Source organism: Octopus bimaculoides, chromosome 2, assembly GCF_046866305.1.
Source record: "Octopus bimaculoides isolate indiv1 chromosome 2, ASM4686630v1, whole genome shotgun sequence".
In the NCBI taxonomy this organism is placed as follows: Eukaryota; Metazoa; Mollusca; class Cephalopoda; order Octopoda; family Octopodidae; genus Octopus; species Octopus bimaculoides.
This window is the reverse complement of record NC_142929.1, coordinates 149,976,689-149,996,688: the sequence shown is the minus strand read 5'-3', so window position 1 is coordinate 149,996,688 and position 20,000 is coordinate 149,976,689. Positions and strand designations below refer to the sequence as shown.

The following is a 20,000-nucleotide window of genomic DNA, read 5'->3' as shown; positions in this document are numbered from 1 at the left end:
TTCCTTTTTTGAACTTATATAATTATATATATATATATATATATATATATATATATATATATATATATATATATATATACTTTAGTGTGTGCTTTTTTCGGATATATGATACATTGACTATATATATATATATATATATATATATATATATATATATATATATATATATAGTCAATGTATCATATATCCGAAAAGAAGCACACACTAAAGTATACAGCAGTAAAGTATTAATGTTAAAGAGTTAATGTCAGGTCATAAGGTGGCCAATTGTTCCGCACCCACGAAAGCTGTAGCTTCGCGGACGGTTCACCAGACTCTAAACCGATGAGTTGTCCGCGAAGCTACAGCTTTCGTGGATGCGGAACCATTGGTCACTCTATGACCAGACATTAACTATATTACTTTAATATATATATATACATATGTGTGCGTGTGCGTGTGTGTGTGTGTGTGTATACATGCATGTGTATGTATGTATGTGTATGCATGTGTGTGTGTGTGTGTGTGTGTGTGTGTGTGTGTATGTGTGTGTGTGTGTGTGTGTGTGTGTGTGTGTACATAACATTTACTTTTGTGATAATTTTCCTTTCAGGAAAGAAAAATGAGGTGTTTCTTGCTCTTAATCAGCCTATGTATAGCGTACACACCAGCAACTTCGCAAGGTAAGTAAACTCCATAATCTCATGTAAATTGGTAATCTCTATAATCCATTGTCACTTTCATCTGTGAACAGCGTATAACTACTGGTTCCAGTTTGATGTTGCAACACATTAATTCTACGTATGTGAGTGAGATTTTTCTAATTACATAAAACATTCGCACTGATTGTAGTATACTTCTTTAATATTGTTGCCTATTTTACTAACCAGTTTGTCAGAAATGTTTAGGCACAAAACTGTAACGACTTCTGTTTATGACTTTTATTCTCCAACTGTTTTTCTCTCTGTTTGTTGCCGAGTATTATATATTTATAGGTGATCAAGACCTATGTGCGTGTTATGTTGTCGTGTTTTTTGCTTTGTTTACATTGCGCCCATTTATATTTTCATATTTTCATTTGCGTGATTATTGTAGTACCAAGAAAAACAAAAATAAAAATATAAGCGAAAAAATAAACCTGTATTCATGGAAACAAAACATTAACGCGATGACACACCAACTCACACGCAACCTGAACAACACATGAATGCTTTATATGACAGTAAAACAGGCGTAAGAGAAATAGGTATTCGTAGCTTGAAAAGTCATTGAAAAGTTCACAGCAGTGTGATAAAAAATTTGATAAACTGATTAGCGTTCCCCGTTTATAAAGTATAGATATTCCGCTCTTTTATGAAGGAGATAGGTTAAACATGATCTTTACGACCTTGAGTGTGCTTTTCGTAGAATTGATACTGCTGTAGGCTTTCGGACCAGATCTCTGGTTTGGACTTCCATAACCTATCCACGTATCATAGCCTTCCATAATTCCTTATGATACCAAAAATAAAAACATACATTCAAGCATCTAGGCTTTCCATCCTCTAAAACACCGACACGTTAATCACAAATGAATGGCTTATCATATCCCTCATATATTTTTTATCATTTTTGAGCGTAAATGTACAGTCCATTGTACAATCCAAATGTAGAACCCCTATCCAGTTTGCAAAGGGCCGTCTCGTGCATAGCACAGCTCTCAAGCATTCCTGTCTCCAAAGCTGCATCCTGTCTTTCTGGTCCCGTGCAAAAAGAATCTTCACCAACTTTGCAGAATGCTCTTTTTATCCACCTCTCAACAATAAGGATTCTGTGAGCAATAAATTTATGCAGAAAGTTTTCATTTTCTCAGCCCATTTTGTGTCTAGCTCCACACTCCGCATTTGACCTCTCTAAATTCATCTACTTCAATTCGACCAGGGTTTACACTGTGCATGCATACACATCATGCTCCTCTTCTTTCAGATCAACAGAGCCACTGGCTCAGAGAATGTTCCTTCCAGTGCATTCAAGCACTATGATAAAAACTTTACCACATACTAAATGAATTCCTTTACCTCTCAATCTTTACGGAAATGTACCCGAACGAACTGGTGCTGCATACTGAAACGAAATCCAGCTACATGAAAAGAGTTTCATTCAATTCCAAAGTTTATATGTGTGTATGTAGATTAAAACAGAAATAAAGAAGCAGACGGTTTGAGAAGATTTGACAAGGACATTTGATTTAGCTATACAATAAAAGGGTATACAAAGTCTCTAACACCTGTTTCTAGAACATCGCTGTTGGAACATCGTGTCAAGCGAGGATCCCACAGGCCGAGTATACCATCATAGGAGAGAGAGAGAGAGAGAAAGAGAGATAGAGAAAGAGAGAGATAGATAGATAGAGAGAGAGAGAGGCTAAACAGAAGTAATAGTGGAGGAATATTATTCGTCAATGATATTATTGAAGTTCATTTTGTCAAAAAAGGGAGATGCAAATCTAATTATAAGTTCAATTAAGATATGTGTTTGAATTTGTAATTAGGTTGCTCTAATCTAATTTATAATTAGATTGTGTGCAAGAGTGCTTGTGAGTGTACTCTAGAGTAGTAAATTACCCAACCGTTTCTTTTTCTCACTTCAACTGACCGCACCACATTACAACAAAAATTCTTTTGCGGAAGATTAAGTACCACAACTTTCCATTAGCTGTTCACGTATATAATACAAGTATTGCAGCAGATCGCATGGAATTAATATTCAATTTTACTACAATATCAATACAGTTGTTCTTCATACAGTTCTATAATTACTGCTCCACTGTAATGATTTTATAGATGTAGAGATAAATCATGTTAATTTTTAATTGATTACCTCTAATTCTAGAAAAGTTTTTCAAATAACATATTAGAAAATGTGTGTGTGTGTGTCTGTGTGTGCGCATGCGTGTAGATGTGTGGGTTAACACGTCAAAAGCCAACTATTTACCTTCTCACATTGACAACTCATTTACTATCAATTATTTATTTTCTCGACTCTTTATACTTTTTAGGTTTATCAAAACCATGCGTGAGAAAAGAAGATACTAGCGGAATCCGTTCAATCGCATACAGGGGTTAGTTTATTTGATATATTTACTTTTGATTGCATTTCTTTGCATTTTTATATCTATTTTTTGTTATATTTCTAGATACAGTTGTTTCTTTCCTCAAACACATGAAGTAGTAAATATCTTACTGGCTTTGTTAAATGTGTCTCTAATTATTAATTCCTGTTTGACGACGCTTTGCACACACTGACAAATTTATTATTTGCTGTTTTTACATATAATAACAGAATTTCTTCGTAGGATATGGAAAAGTAAGATAACGACGCAGAAACACTCGTCCTACAATCGGATGTCGTAATTTGCAACCCATGTTTTTACACACCTTGTCAACAAGTTGGACCCGGTTAATATGTTTCAACTGTGTCGCTGTGTTTATCATCCATGATGCTAAGGAGAAGAAATACATGTCTAAACTAGTATATTCCCAATTCTCGCTTAAGCAGATGAAATAGTGTCAGATGAAATATTTTCCAAATTAGAGATTCTACACTTAAACGTCTCCAAAAGGATGATACAAAAGTGACGAAAGAAGCAGATAAGAGTGGTGTTATTGTCATTGTCATAATGGATGCCGAATATTATCGGTATTTCGACGAAGATTAGTTGAAGAACAACCATTTACTCTGAAATATGTACAAATGTAGACCACCACAATATAAAGCAGCCTAGTAATCTGGTTTCAAAACGTCATAAACCACCACTTATAAAAGTGAATGTATTACGAATTTTGAACTTAAACCTTACAACATTTATGGCTAACTAACAAATACATGTCAAATGAAATACAACACGCAAAAAAGGAACAAGGTGGTGAATACATAAAATTGCTACAACCAACTTACCCAAAATTTAGATCTCTCGTAGTTAGTCCGGTACGATCTACCCATCAACTAAGCAATTTTGCTGATGTAATTTTGAAACCTCTATACACTCACGAACTGAAATTCATTCGGGATGACATTGCTTTCCTGTATCATCTATCTAAAACAACAGAGCAAATTCGGTGATGGTTAAATTTCTTGTAGTAAACCACAATACAAATTTTCCTCGTGATTTAGCAATAATGGTAATTAAACATTAGATCGAAAAACAGAGAAGTGATTTCCATTCGATTCCCTATAGCTATTATATTAAGCGCTGCCAGCCTTAGCCATGTGTATACCACACTATTTTGACAACGCTGCAGTTTATACAAATTCAGTATTAGGAAAGTCTAGGCAAGAACTTATCAAAAAGTAGAAGAAAACTATGGCACACATTAAAAAGAATTTAGACAGAGTGCACCGAAAAGATGATTGTTTTCTAATTTGGGGAAAATCTACTGTTTGGAAGAATTCACTTCTAGCTAAACAATCTACATCCGACTTTGAAATTCACGAAGAAGATGAGCTATATACAATAATAATTTCTCAATATAATAGTATTTAAAAATATCAACATCAAAAAGGATATAAATTATAAAGACACATATACATCCGTACCTTCTAATAATGACATGTAGCACATTCACAAAGTATTGTTCCATATTGTCTAATCGGGAAAATGTTTGAAGACGTAGATACCAGAGAAGAATGACTTAAAAACTACTAATAGAAAATAGTATCCAATTTTAAAAACCAATACCTATTGAAAACTTTATAGATTCCCAACAAAGAGGAACGCAAGACCAGAATATCGTATCTTTTATAGTGATAAACAATCCGTGATATCAGAATATATTTTGATAAAACTTTTTAAAGAAACAAACTAAAAGATTTATTTACAGATCGTGCACTTGTTCAAAGACAAAGGCAGCTAAAACAAAACTTGCAGCAATAGTAGCAAAGGAAAATTTTGATCTAAACAACATCGATCAAACGTTTACAGTATCAAAATTCAATGATAACCGTTCTGGTACATGTCAGCTCGTATATACCAGTCGGTATATCAACACAAAAACCGAAAGAAAAATGCAAATATGAACTGTGAAAACAGAAATGTGATCTACTACATCGAATGTCCAAATTGTGAAGAAATATACATTGGCTAGAGATGAAACTCATTTTCGGATCGCACACTGGGGAGCAAAATGTTACAATCATTAGCATATCGGGAAAGGTTTAGAGACAGTTCGTTCTTGCACTTTACGTTCTGGATAGAATTGCCCCAGGTTGACTTTGTCTTTCATCCTTTTTGGAGTTGATAAAAATTAGTACCGGTCAAATAATTAGGTGTATGCAATCGACTTGCCCAAACCCCTCAAAATTGCTGGGCTTGTGCCAAAATTAAAAGGAATTACAGGCAACACGTGAGTACACCGGCAACAAAGTCGGAAATATATGTCCATCAGAACGAATTAAGCAATCATTTAGAGACTTGCTGTAGAAAATATTTATAATGTTCCCATTTTAAAAGCTTTACATTTCAAGCGAATTTATAAGACTAATGGAAAATTTTATTGAGAACCTTAAACCCGCTCTCCATAGACAATAATAATAATAATAATAATAATAATAATAATAATAATAATAATAATAATAATAATAATAATAATAATAATAATAATAACAATAATAATAATTACGAAGCTCAGGGCTAAAAGCAGAGAGTGAAGGTTTCATATTAGCTGCTCAAGACCAAAGCTTATTAACCCGGAACTACCAAGCCAATGTGATAAAAAATGGAGCTGACCCACAATAGCGATTCTGTAACGATGAGATTGAAACTATAGACCACCTAATCTCAGAGTGTAGAGTCTTAGTACCTGTAGAATATAAAGCAAGACATGACAGAGTCGGCCAGTATTTACACTGGACAATATGTCGGCATTATAAAATCAAAACTGCTGACAAATGGTATAAACACCATCCTGAAGCTGTGACTGAGGGAGAAAATGCGTCGATTCTCTGGGACTTCCCCGTACATACCGACTAAACTATAAAGGCTAATGAACCGGATATTATTATAAAAGATCCGACAAAAACGGTGTGTTTATTAATTGACATGAGTATTCCTTGCGATCACAATAGAGTGACATTTTTCAAGCATCCTAGTTTTAACTAATATTGGTTTCACATTTTGGCACAAGGCCAGCAATTTCAGGGTTGGTGACAAGTTGATTAAATCCACCACAGTGCTCAGTTGGTACTCATACTGTCGACCTAGAACGGATGAAAGCAAAGCTCGACGGAATTTGAACTAAGCATTTTGCCCGAGTGCAAAAGATCCTGTCAGCTTGCTGCCTAGTTTAGAACTACGATTGAAACGCATTATTACTGAAAATGCAACTCACTCTTTGATAATTTATCGTTTATAAGGTTCTTTTACAAGAACTAACATGTATTATAAGAACTAACATGTATTTCATAAACATTGTTGATAGAAAACATACAAAACTCATCGTGTTTCTTTTTAATTCATAGGCTGTATGATAAATGGAGTTTGTCAGCCATATGGGAAAGGAATAAAACAGGCACTTTCTTGCATGGTTTATGTTTGTAAACGAAAAGGACGTCTATCTTATGTGCGGCATGAAGTAACTGGTACGCTTGTATATTCTTTTTTTTCTTTTCTAAATTTATATCATATAATACGTGCCAGAATTTACTGTTTTCCATATGTTTCGATAAAATAAGTATAAAACGTTATATCGCTGTTATTTAAACATATTTAAACATAGTTAGTAGCGGATGTTGAGAGCCGTGCATAGCAGAATCTGTTTGAACACAGAACCCTACTTCACGGAACTCTACTTCACTCTCACAAATAATCTCAATGCATTTTTCCACATTGACATTATCTGTGAGAGTGAAGTAGAGTTCCGTGAAGTCAACACGAGGGAACTGGGCCTCTGACCAATTTCCGGTTGTTGCAGGAAACTGAACTTGTACATATATAATTATACATGTCTCTAAATGTCACATTGTAAATTGCAGCTTTCCACTAGTATTCGTTTGTCTTTCATAGCTGCTAAAGTGGACTAAGGTGTTATAATGGAGGCAGTTGAATGCAGATAAGTGATGAGACTCTTATACGTGAAAGGTGGTACACCAAAAGCGACTTTCAGTGAGGGGAAAGAAGTCTATGGTGACAACGTACCATCATACGACGTAATCAAGCACTGGCATCGCCAGTTCAAATATGGTTGGACATCGGTGGAAACTTCTATTTCTGGACGACCACATACCGCTATTGGTGACGACACCATCCATAAAGTGGAAGCCGCCATTTTGGAGGATCACCGCATAACTATTCGGCAACTAGCCTAAAAGGTGAAGATGAGTGTAGGGTCGGAGGAAAACATCCTTCACGCCGATTTGTACATGCAGAAGTTATCTGCACGAAGGATTCTCTGGATGCTCGGACCTTTTCAGAAGCAGGTACGAGTCAATTGCTCCCACACTCTTTTGACCAAGAAAACGAGGAGGACTTTTTCAGCAGACTTATCACACAGGATGAAATATGAACCCAGCACTATGATCATGGAGCTAGAGTCCAGTTGAAGTAATGGAAGGATGATAACTCACCACCTGCAAAGAAGGCTCGTGTCCAACCCTCAGCAGGCAAGGTAATACTCACAATCTTTTGGGACCAGCGCGGAGTTGTGATGATGGATTTTCTAGCAAAGGGCACTACAGTCAATGGGGCATACGGCAGACGTAAAAGAGGCAGACTACCCACTTCTTGGCTAAAAGAAATCACAGCCACAGGGTTGTCTTTATTCTCAGCTGTCCATGGGGCAGAGAACAGAAGGTGGCAAGACATCGTGATGACCACAGCATCGCATAGTGCGACACCTGACTAGAAGAAGAAGATCACAGTTTATCGTTTCAATAAGTTGGCTGTCGCTGCACTGAAACATACCAGCGCAATCCAAATATAAAACATACGTAACTTAATTAGTCTTAAGTGAATATTGAATATTTTCAATTCAAGTAGTTGAAAAAGATTTCTATACTTTCTGAACAATATTTTGTGATTATAAGGAACTGACTTATTAATTTTTTCAGGCTGTAGATTGAATCGCAGATGCTATGAGTGTGGTAAAATTATAAATTTAAGGACGTGTATCCGACTTACTTGTACGTATTCGCCAGTTACTGGATATAAGTGGAAAAAGGAATTAAGAGGTATGTTAAAAACTTCAGTTTTATCAGTTGAATAATGAAATTTGCCCATGTGAAATTTATGAATTCCGAGCTATAGAAATATGTTCACCATTGAAGATAAATTGATAATTTATCGTTTATAAGTGTGTTACAAGAACAAACATGTATTTCATGAACATTGTTGATAATAGAAAACAAAACTTATTACGTTTCTTTTTAATTCATAGGTTGTAGGGTAAATGGAGTTTGTTATCCAGATGGGGGAAAAATACGACAGCCATATTCTTGCCTGGTTTATACTTGTGAGCGAATAGGACATGTATTTTATATGCGGCAACAAACAACTGGTAGGCTTGTAGGTTCTTTTTTTTCTCCTCCAAATCCATATCATATAATACGTGTCAGAATCATATAATGCGTGCCATGTGTTTCGATAAAATAAATCTAGAATGTAATATCTATAATCTAAATATAGTAGTGGAACATGAGGAAAACAATGCATTTCAGAATCTATAAGAACAGAAAGTAAAATCTTTTGCTGAATTTATAATGCTCGTCATTTTTTCGTTCCTGAGTTCAGATTTATTTGGAATCGGTTTCATCTTTGGGAATCGCTAAAATAACTACTACTTAATGCAATGTTTCGGTTGACAATTCACTCCTCCAAAAACACTGTTTTTGTATTCACTTTTTCCCTTTACACCAACACCTGTCATGTTAATGTATGGCAGGCTCCGAAATAAAAATTTAGTGTATTATTGATCTATCAATCTTGAGGAGACTGCAACACAATAAAATAGATGACATTTAGATAATAGATAAAATCGACGATCCATGTAATGGTTTTAAATTTTGTAGCAATTTCGGAGGATGGATAAGTCGATTACATAGACTCCAGTACACAACTGGTATTTAAACTCAGGACATGCTAGCGATTCTGCAAGATCTCTGCCTTAGTTGAACCATATATTAAAAGATATTTAATACCAATATCAAGAATAAAATTTCCTGATTATTAGTTAGAGCAAAATTTCAAGTTTCTTCTGGTAAGTGCCATTATATATGTAATTGGATTCTCTCTCTCTCTCTCTCCCTCTTGTATACATGTACACGCGCACACACACACACACACACACACACACACACACACACACACACATACACACACACACACACACACAAGTTGAAAATGCTCTTGGATTGATTTAGTTTTAAAATTTTTTAAAGACTTAACCAGTTTCACAGATTTGTCTGATTTTCAAAAGCTTGAGATAGAAAGTCATAAGCCTATGCTGGAACTGTCTTGCTTTTGTTTGCAATTCAAAAATTGTCTTGGATACGATTTGACTGACCGAGGGTGATCACGTGATAAGGTTTAGAAAGTTTTGTAAGTTCCCAGCTACGCCCGTTCTTTAATGCCATGTAACAATATGTTTGGCGCCGTATATCAAAGCTGTCCCGGTTGAGTGAACGTGTCTAGTGATAATTTCAAACAATCAAGGCTGTGTGGACACATAAACATACACAAAAGATAAATGTCTCAAGTTCCAAGTCTTTCCACTTTACTTTTATTCAGTCAATACCACAGACCAAACACGGATAAACAAAGAAAATATATTCATAAAAAATTCAAACAAAGACTGATTGAACTTTAACAAAGTACATTGACCACTAAACTCAGTGATGTGCTGAATTTACACAGCTAACAATCAGAACTTTGAACACATTCTTGAATTTTCATCGTATGATTCTAACACGAATTTAGTGGAGAACAAAATTTGATGCCTGCATACATAGATACAAACCATAACTATTCAACCATTGCTCTACATAGAAACAATTCCTGTCCACTCTAACACTTGACAAATTAAATTTAGAAAGCCTTGTTTCAGACTCTCACGAGTCGTGTTGACTCAATCGTGTCAGCCTTAATTTTGGGTGCAAAAAATATACTCACGTGATATTAACGCACGGACGTAGCGGGATAAGCCTACAAATATTTCTAAGGCTAAACTTGTGATCCTCTTCTACCACACTTGACAGATAAAAGTCATTAACAACATGACATCTTCATCACTGCGATACAAGTAAGAAGAACAGAGAGAATAATCAACCAGCTTAAAGCTATAATGATGCACAGCACCAATTGGATTGAAGGAGTTGTGTGCTGGAATATTGTCCTAGTGAAACAAGGTTTTGGTAGCCTGTCATATCTGCTCCAGCAAGTTGGCATAGTACTTTGCATTGATGGTGTGGCCCTTTTGAAGAAAGTTAATAAACACAATGCCTTTTGCATCCCAAAAAACCGAGGCCATCAACTTCCTTGCAGACAAAATGACCATGGCTTTCCTCGGAGCAGGTAAGAAAGGGTGTTTCCATTGCATGGATTGTATCTATCTGCAGCTCAAAATGATATAGCCAGCACTCAACTTGGCTTAGGAATCGTTGATGGCAACCAGTTGTATCTGCCAGAAACAATGTCTAATTTTCTTGTGATGTGATCAACCAGGTACATTTTGATCAGGTGTCAGAAGATGTGGCACACACTGCGCAGAAAATTTCGTCATGCTAAGTTTATTTTGAAGAATTTTCTCTACTCTCTCACAAGATATGCTAATAGCATTGGCTATTTGATTTACAGTCAGTTACCTGTCATGCAGTAACATGTGGTGAACACGAGCAATGTTTTTCTCGGTGGTAGCAATTGTAGGACGTCCAGAACTTGGGTCATCTTAAAGACTCTTTCTTCTCACAAATTTAGCTGCCCTTTTTTGCATTGTTAATAAAGCTGGAGCCTTATGCCCTAATATAGCAACAATGTTAGCATAAATAGCCTTGAAGTCTAAACCCTTTTCCTGCAGGTACTTGATGACACGACGATGTTAATTTTTCTCCATTTTCAAGACAAGACGCAACTAGTTTCTTTGGGAGCCTTTGAAGAGTCTGACGTTAGTTTAGCTGGAAAGAAACAATGCAGTTATTGATAAAAATAGTTGTAGTTGGGAATGATGAATGCAAGATATTACAGCTTTAGCACCCCTCCTTCATACTTAGCCTGTGGGCTTCTCAGCCCACCTTCGTGTGTGTGTGTGTAGTGAGGAAAGGCAATTAGACAATGCAGCACGAGGACATTTAATTTCATTAATTAAATCTAAATTTAGCTGTATAACGAACGGTAAAAATAGTAAAAGAGGAATAAAAAGGGTGATGCACACTCACACACACACACACACACACACACACACACACACACACACACACACACACACACACACTCACACACACACACATAATACATACGTACATACATACATACATACATACATACATGCATACATACATACATAATACATAGATACATATGTTAAATTCAACTTACGTTGAAAGTCAACAAAGTTTGCTTTAGAAGCCTTGTATTGAAAGATAGAGATAAGGAATCACTTTGAGAATAAAATTATTTCTTTACCTGTATCTTTGAACACACACACACATATATAAAGAGAGAGAGAGAGAGAGAGAGAGAGAGAGAGAGAGAGAGAGAGAGAGAGAGAGAGAGAGAGAGAGAGAGAGAGAGAGCGAGAGAGTAATTCTAGGATTTCAGCCAGACAAACAATTATAGTTATATGCGTGCTTTAGTTGCGTGTTAATGTTTCAGTATATTTTTGAAGCTTTTCACAAATAATTATGAATATCAGCCTTTGTATGGCATTTTACTGTTTCAGTCAGTGGGCTGACGCTTCCCTGGAACATGAGTAGCATGACTTAATTTGACCTGAACGACTCTACAACGTTTTCGATATGAAGCGTTGTAAAAGAATTCTATACTTTCTGAACATTAGTTTGTGACTCTAAAAAAAAATTGTTCTTAATTTTTTTCAGGTTGTTTATTGAATTACAAATGTTACCAGAATGGTAGAATTGTGACTGCAAAAAGGACATGTGAACGATTTATCTGTACGCATTCACCAGTTACTGGATATAAGTGGAAAAGGGAATTCACAGGTACGTTAGATTTCATTCCATCAGTTGAATAACCGGAAAGTCGGGGACACGCCGACCGTGTAGAGTCGATCAGGCAACGGGGTCGCGTGGGGCTGCCCGTTGGCAGAAAGGAGCGACGAGAACATCCCTTCCAGACGGTCGCCTCTTCCAATCAGCGAGGGACTGTACAACGTTTCCGATGTAAAGAGTTGTAAAAGAATCCTATACTTTCTAAACGTCATTTTGCAATTATTTGAAATTGTTCTTATCAATTTATTTTTCAGGCTGTAGAGTGAATCACAAATGCTACCAGTCTGGTGAAACTGTAGCAGAAAGTGAATGTGTACTCCTTACCTGTACGAATTTATCAATTACTGGATATAAGTGGAAAAGGGAATTCACAGGTATGCTAAAATGTATCATCAGTTGTATAATGAAATTTGTTCATGTGAAATTTATGAATTCTGATAAATAGAAATATTGTTCTTTTTCATAATCAACATAAAAATTCATTGAGCAGCTACTAGTAGATAAAAGAGGAGCCAAATCCCACTCAGTTCACATTCCACAATCTTAATAAACGATGGAAATTATTTGATATTTTATTCCCCAACGTAAGCGATGATCTTTTTAGGCTATCTTTGATCATAAGTCTGCGTCAGCAACGTTTCTCAGAGGCTAAACGTCAAAACTAGTACACTGGTAAAACAGTAACTTGTGCACATTATAGTCGTCTTTTTCTTCGTTTACAATTTTCGACAAGCATTATAGTTTTCAGTATCATTTATAGCATTACTAAAACTATATATATATATAAACACGCACTCACATATATATTTATATGTGAGTGTATATATATATATATATATCTATCTATATATATATATATATATATATATATATATATATATATATATATATATATATATGTATATATATATATATGTATATATGTATATATGTATATATATATATATATATATGTGTGTATGTATATATATATATATATGTGTGTGTGTGTGTGTGTGTGTGTATACAGACAGAGAGAGAGAGAGAGAGAGAGGGGGGTTATGAGAGTTAATGCTGAGTAAGTGCTATGGAGAGACTATAGTTAAGCTCCAGGTTCGGTGATTATGCGAATGAGGAGTCCAACTTAGGTCATATATCAGCGTGTGTGTATTGCTTAACTATCTTCTCACACCGTCTCTGATGAAGGGATAAATAAAATATCCCGGAAACACCTGCAAGACCTATTTATAAATGTCCTGAAATCTTTCATATATATATATATATATATATATATATATATAAATATATATATATATATATATATATATATATATATATATATATATATATATATATATATATATATATATATATACATACATACATACATTAATACGAAAGGAATGAAACAAGTTTCGCGTAAATCGGAGCAGTAGTTATTGAGATATTCGTGTTTGGTGAGATAAACACCCAAAACGGTGTATAGTTTTACTCCATCTTGAAAGGAAAGAAACTCTAACCTTTCGATGTCACATTCGTTGAAAGCATGCCAAATAAACTGGAAAAGAAAAAACTTACGAAACAAAAGTCCATTGCTGGGACAGTCAGAGTTTCGAGGTAACCCAACGGGTCAAGGGCACTGTAGTCTCTTCTACTACTAACATAAGTCGCCGTACAAAGAGGTGCGTAAACTGGATGAACTGTTTACCCACCTCTATAAAAATGTTGTTCACTTTGAAGCCTCTGTTGTGTAAGCCATCTTTTCATTATATTTAATAGGACTATAATCCAATTTAGGGAGCATTATTTCCAAGTTGAAGGCATTCGAAGATGGGAAATCACCAAACTGAGCCGTTCCATACTTCTTGTTTTAGTCTCTTACGTTCTATGAAAAACAATGTTATTGAACCTGTAACATACCAGTTTTTATGATCCATTTTACTCATTTCTACTGTGAACCTAAGTTTGCCTACGCTCTTCCACAGAAAGGAACACAGAAAGAAACAAGGAGAGAAAATAAAGAATATGTAGTGGCTAGCGATCTATCATGGCGAATGCCGGACAGAAGGGTCACACAGGAGAGCTAGGGAGAAGGGGAAGTAATAAAGTAGTGGTTATCCCAAAATGAAGGTAAGCGTGCGTTGTACAAGAGAGTTTGTATGTGTGTGTGGAAAAGGGCTGGTGATCTTGACGTGTGCGTGTATGTATGTGTGAAAATGTGGGGCTGGGAAGTGGTCAGTGCTGGTATGTATGTGGTGGTGTATTGTGATGTGATGTGTTGTGTGATATGGTGGTGTATGGTGTAGTGGTGTGTGGTGTGGGTTAGGCTGAAGGTGGGGGTAGAGGTGGATATATATATATATATATATATATATATATATATATATATATATATATATATATATATATATATATTTATACCTATATATGTATATATGTAACAAGCAAACTAGCAAGTTAAGAAAATCCCTATGAGAAATGAAAGCAGTGTTTATATTGTGAAGTAGTGTTTAACCCCACCTAAAGACGGATGCTGCTTAAGAACCGGCGATACTTCTATTTTAAACTCGTGAGGGCGCCTTCTCCAGTTGGTTATTCAGTATACTTTGCACTCGATATATATCACTGACGAGAAGAGAACTCTAGCACTGAGATCACCTGACTGTACAGTTTCGACCTCTTTATGGTCATCCTCGGTTATAGATACTCGTCCGCTAGTAATAGCAGTAGTTCAGTCCAGCTCGCAATATATAGAAAAAAGTGTTGAGAGAAATTTTGGGGGGTTTGAATAATTCCCCTTTGGAAAACTGGGTCTTTCATTCGACATTCGTAAACAAATGTTATTCAAGGAGCTTTTGAGCGGGATGGGCTACTCGACCGAAAAGAAATCCTAACCGGTTTCTCCTTGCAAGGTCCTGCGTTATTTATCTTGTATGAGTTCACCATGTCACCGACATATGGTTATGATGCATGTACCTGGTGTACCCTTAGATGAGACGTCATGATAGTTATATTGGGTTTCGTATATTTGTACCCCAGTGTCATTTTGATGACATGCATTGCTCCCTCACTCAATAATAATAATAATAATAATAATAATAATAATAATAATAATAATAATAATAATAATAAGCGCCAGCCTTGACAGCTGCTGGACGTGTCATTCGCTGCTCTGACCAGTCAGCAGCCGAAAACACAGAAACACTAATACAACCCAGCAGGACAACTGAAAAATAACACTCAAAGACTGGAATATCTACAATTTCCTGTAATTATTTTAAATTTCCCTCAAAATAAGTCAAGAAACTTACATATCTACAGTTTTCAAACACACAAACGATCAGATTTAAAAACTTTAATATCTACAACTTCTGTGAATGACTATTCTTTCCTTTCTCCCCAAGTATTCGAAAATATAAACATCCTTTTTATTGCAAAAGTACTACAGTCTTCTCTAATCGGACATACAAACGATTATCTCTAGAAAATTTTAAAAGATTAATATCTACAATTTTGTGCGAAAGGATTACTACGTCTGTGAAAGCATTCAGTGATGATATCGGGATGGAATTTGGTCGTGATAAATGTGCTTAGGCCACTTTTCAAAATGGGAAATTGAATACCTCACATTCAGTGGTGTTGGATGTTGACACATCTGTCATATATTCATTTGTACTCTACAAGTGCTAAAACCTTACACCCGGAGATTAGGGTGCTTAGTGATTCAATCCCATCGTTGCAGTATCGGTACTTTGTGATTACACCACTTTTCATCACAGATTAAGATGGCAAGGCAACATGAACAGATCAAGATGGTAAGGCAACATGAACAGATTAAGAAACTGCACTCAATCACAACGAAGCGTGTAAATACAGACGAGAGCTTAAGCTACCTGATTATGATGTTGATAAGGACACACCACCTACTAAGGCAGCAGAGATATGTAAAGCAAAAGCCAAACAGGAAAGCTTCGAGGAAATATCAAGACTGTGAAAAGAAAACCATTGAATGCGCAACACCTCAAACGAGCTGGGAGAAGCTGATATAAATATAAGAAGAACCCATCAGTGGTTGCAGAGTGTTGGTTTAAAAGTTGAAAGAGAAAGATTCATTCTAGCAGCACAAGGCCAGAGTCTTCTTATCTAGAACTATCAAGCTAATGTCACACACAGTGAGGTATACTCTGCAATGACAAACTTGAGCGTATTGACCACATTGTTGCCGGTTGCTCAGTCCTTGCACCTACAGAATATAAAACCAGGCATGATCGAGTTGGCCAATACTGGAGAGTATGTCGTCACTATGATATTCTGCACCCTAAGGACTGTTACAAACATCATCCAGAGCCAATCACTGAGGGACAGAATGCTACTATCCTGTGGGATTATGGAATACATACAAATAGGCAAATAAATGATAACAGACCAGACATCGTCATCAAAGACCTAAAACAAAAAGCATACTTGTTAATTGACATGACAGTACCTACTGATAGAAACATCTCAGCAAAAGAATTTGAAAAACTGTCGAAATATAAGGACCTTGAGATTGAGATATCTAGGATGTTGCAATTAAAAACAAAAACTATCTCTGTAGGTGCCCTGGGAATGTTCAAGAAAGTTAGTGACAAACTTTTTGACCAGATCTCTGGGAAACCAACAATCTATGAGACTCCAAAGAGTGTTGACATCAACTACCCTCATTCCTAGGAAGTTTTCTTCCATCTAATATTTATGAGCTTTATTTATGCAATGTGATTTGTGCTAGAAATATGTCTGCAGAAAAGGCAGAAGATTAGTGTAATATTGCTCTGTGTTGCAAATTAATTCATTGTGCACTACACAGTCCTTTGGGATAATTAAGTTTTTAATGAATACATGACAATAATGATGTGTTTTATCGATGCTGCGGGTAGTAAACAAAGAGGTCACACCACAGATTTTACTTGTCCGTGCAAATGAAAATGGGGAACGTTCTAAGAGAAATTAGAAAAGATTACATTTCAAATTATTCAAAAGCAATTTACAGTGCACGAGGATATTACTGAATGATTCCATGTTGGAAACTGTTATGCAATTTAGACAGAGTAATTCCGTGTAATTCCAAGTTCTATACATTAGGATTAGCTATATACTTCTAATCTTTTTTAACAGAAGCTGCATTTTCTTCCGCTTGCGAAGCTCTAAGATAGGTCACAATGATGCCATTTCTTTTAAACACAGAGAGTTAAAATCTATGGTGTAAAATCATTGCTTCCTTTTCGCATTGAATTTAAAACATGTTGTTGAAAAGATATATCATCTGGTACATCTCAAATTATAATACATTTAATCACAATGCCAACAAAAAGCAAAACTTGTTGTAAAGCTTTCATTAAGGTATGTTTTAGAAAAATGCACTCTTGAATATATTCTATTAAATCAATCATGTAATAATCAATAAATATCTATAAGTAAAACAAATGACCTCCCCCTCTGTTATAAAGCATACGCCATGTTTAGTAAAGTGAGTTTATTGATTGAGGCATTAATTATTATTGAGATGTGACATAATTTTCAGGTACATACTTGTCTTTCAAAACGTAGTTAATATTCAGTAGTCATAAATTTATTGAAAGAATAATTTATATATTTCAGATGAGACCAATATAATTACATAATTCACACAAGTATAAATTTCAATCACTGAAATAAACAAAAACTATTTTTCCCCTCAAAGGTTGTTTAGATAAAAATGTGTGTTACAAAACTGGAAAGAAATACAAACTCAAGCACTGTCGCTATGGAATTTGCAAGAAACTCGAAAATGGATATAATTTTTTCAAAGAATTCATGGGTAAGCCTGTAGATCACTCGGAGGAAGGTCTGTCATGTAATACGCTAAAACATTCATGCCAAAAATATATGTACTTCATATACTAACAGAAAATAATACTTTATTTGTCATGCGTTTTTATCTATTGATCTCCATCAGTTACTAATCATATACAAAATAAAGAATTTTCTGGTCATTCTTGCATGATAGCCCTGACAAATAATTAAGCAATATATAAGGAGAGAAAGACATGAAGCCCGAATTTGGTGTTCTGTTGTTCCTTTATTTAATCTGTTACATAAGTTTCAGTTTTCAATTATGAATGTATTATAAATGCAATTTGCAAAGAGCACCTAATCATACCAAACATCGAATCATAGACATCCAACCATCTTATATAAATACCTGACCTGAAGACATAACCGGAGTGATTAAAAGGCCTTTGTAAATTGCTTTTATAATACATCTTAAATAATCGAACTCAAAAACGTGTAACAGATGAAATAAAAGAATACCAAATTCATGCTTCTTTTCTCTCTTTCCCCCTCTCTCAGCATATATATATATATATATATATATATATATATATATATATATGTGTGTGTGTGTGTGTGTGTGTGTGTGTGTGTGTGTGTGTGTGTGTTTGTATGTATGCATGTATGTAAGTATGTATATATGCTTGCCTCTCCTGTTGTAAACTGCAGATGAGGATTCTGCAACATCTTGCTGACTAACCCGCACAGACGATTTGCTTATCATAAACAAAATCCTGTGGTATACATGTACTCACTTCTTTCATCAAATCGACTTTACCCGAACGAGTGCACGATGTGCTACACATCAAACAGAGAAGTATTTGCAAAGGAACATGAAATGAAGCATTTTGCTCAAAAACACAATGTACCATCCAGTTCGGTAACCGAAACTACGATCTTAGAATCGTGAGTGCAACACCGTAACCACTGGGCCACACAGCTTCATTTATGTATAAAGTCTGAAAAAGATGAATTATTTGATGAATCGATGGATTCATATGGCAGTGCTGATAGTAGGTCTTTTTATATTAGATAGATAATATCTAAGTTTCCCTACCATGACATTCGTCAATACTATAACAATAGTATAGGCTATGATGGTCTTGTTAAATCAACGAAGAATTTCATAAATACTCTATGACGAATAGACCTCATAATTACTGTAATTACTAACTTCTCTAAAGTCGATTTCTTAGATGCTACCCAAGACCTAAATGTGCCTTCTCAAAATAAACCCGATGAAAAAAGTGAGTTATCTACATAAACAATCCTACTACATTGTACCACTATAGTGTTCAAAAACCTTACAGTCAATATCAACAATAATATATCTAAACTCTCCTCTTCTAAGGAAACAATCGATAAGGAAGCACCCTATTATAGTCACACCCTGGTTAACAGTGACTTGAAAGAAAAGATAACTTACAACCATATGATTAAAATTACAAAACCAAAAAGATTATATGGTTGGTTCCCATTTCCTCTGAATGTTAAGACTGACGTAGGTAGAAAATCTCTTGCCTTAATAGATAAGCATTTCCAGTTAATAGCAAAATTTGTAATGGACATACAGCTGATAAACCAATAAGAAAAATATTATCACTCAGAGGTCATACCAAGCGTCCACTCCTAGTTGTAGCTGTCGAAACTCAGTTCCTCGCGCACTCGGCCAAACATGCACGATTATTTCAGTGTTTTATGAAGCTGAAGTGACAGTAGCGTTCCAGAATACGGAAACTCAACAGAAAAAAGTGCATTGGCAGAACAAATTTTAGCAAAAGATACACTAACTACTTGCCTTCTTTTCGATCGTGAATAATACTATAGCCACGAAGTTAGCAATATCTGGGATCTGAAGGCTAACTGTACACCACATACAATCAAGTGGAGCATCATGGAACGATCCTCGCCATAGGTTAATGAATCAAAGAAATGCAGGTTTTGTTTAGCCGAAAAATCTCATACTTTTTAGATCTAAGAACTCTACAGAACTACAAAAT

General features: G+C 35.3%; 1 protein-coding gene across 1 annotated transcript in view; it reads left to right on the top strand.

Moving 5' to 3' along the window:
* The window catches only part of LOC106869873 (uncharacterized), a 26,776-nt gene that overhangs the window by 3,501 nt on the left and 3,275 nt on the right, over window positions 1-20,000 (top strand). The window contains exons 2-9 of the mRNA XM_089339857.1: window positions 593-662; window positions 3,017-3,079; window positions 6,475-6,594; window positions 8,062-8,181; window positions 8,388-8,507; window positions 12,040-12,162; window positions 12,426-12,545; window positions 17,870-17,986. Coding sequence (XP_089195983.1) covers window positions 602-662; window positions 3,017-3,079; window positions 6,475-6,594; window positions 8,062-8,181; window positions 8,388-8,507; window positions 12,040-12,162; window positions 12,426-12,545; window positions 17,870-17,986 — 844 coding nt within the window. The 5' untranslated portion in view covers window positions 593-601. The remainder of the gene's footprint in view (window positions 1-592; window positions 663-3,016; window positions 3,080-6,474; window positions 6,595-8,061; window positions 8,182-8,387; window positions 8,508-12,039; window positions 12,163-12,425; window positions 12,546-17,869; window positions 17,987-20,000) is intronic.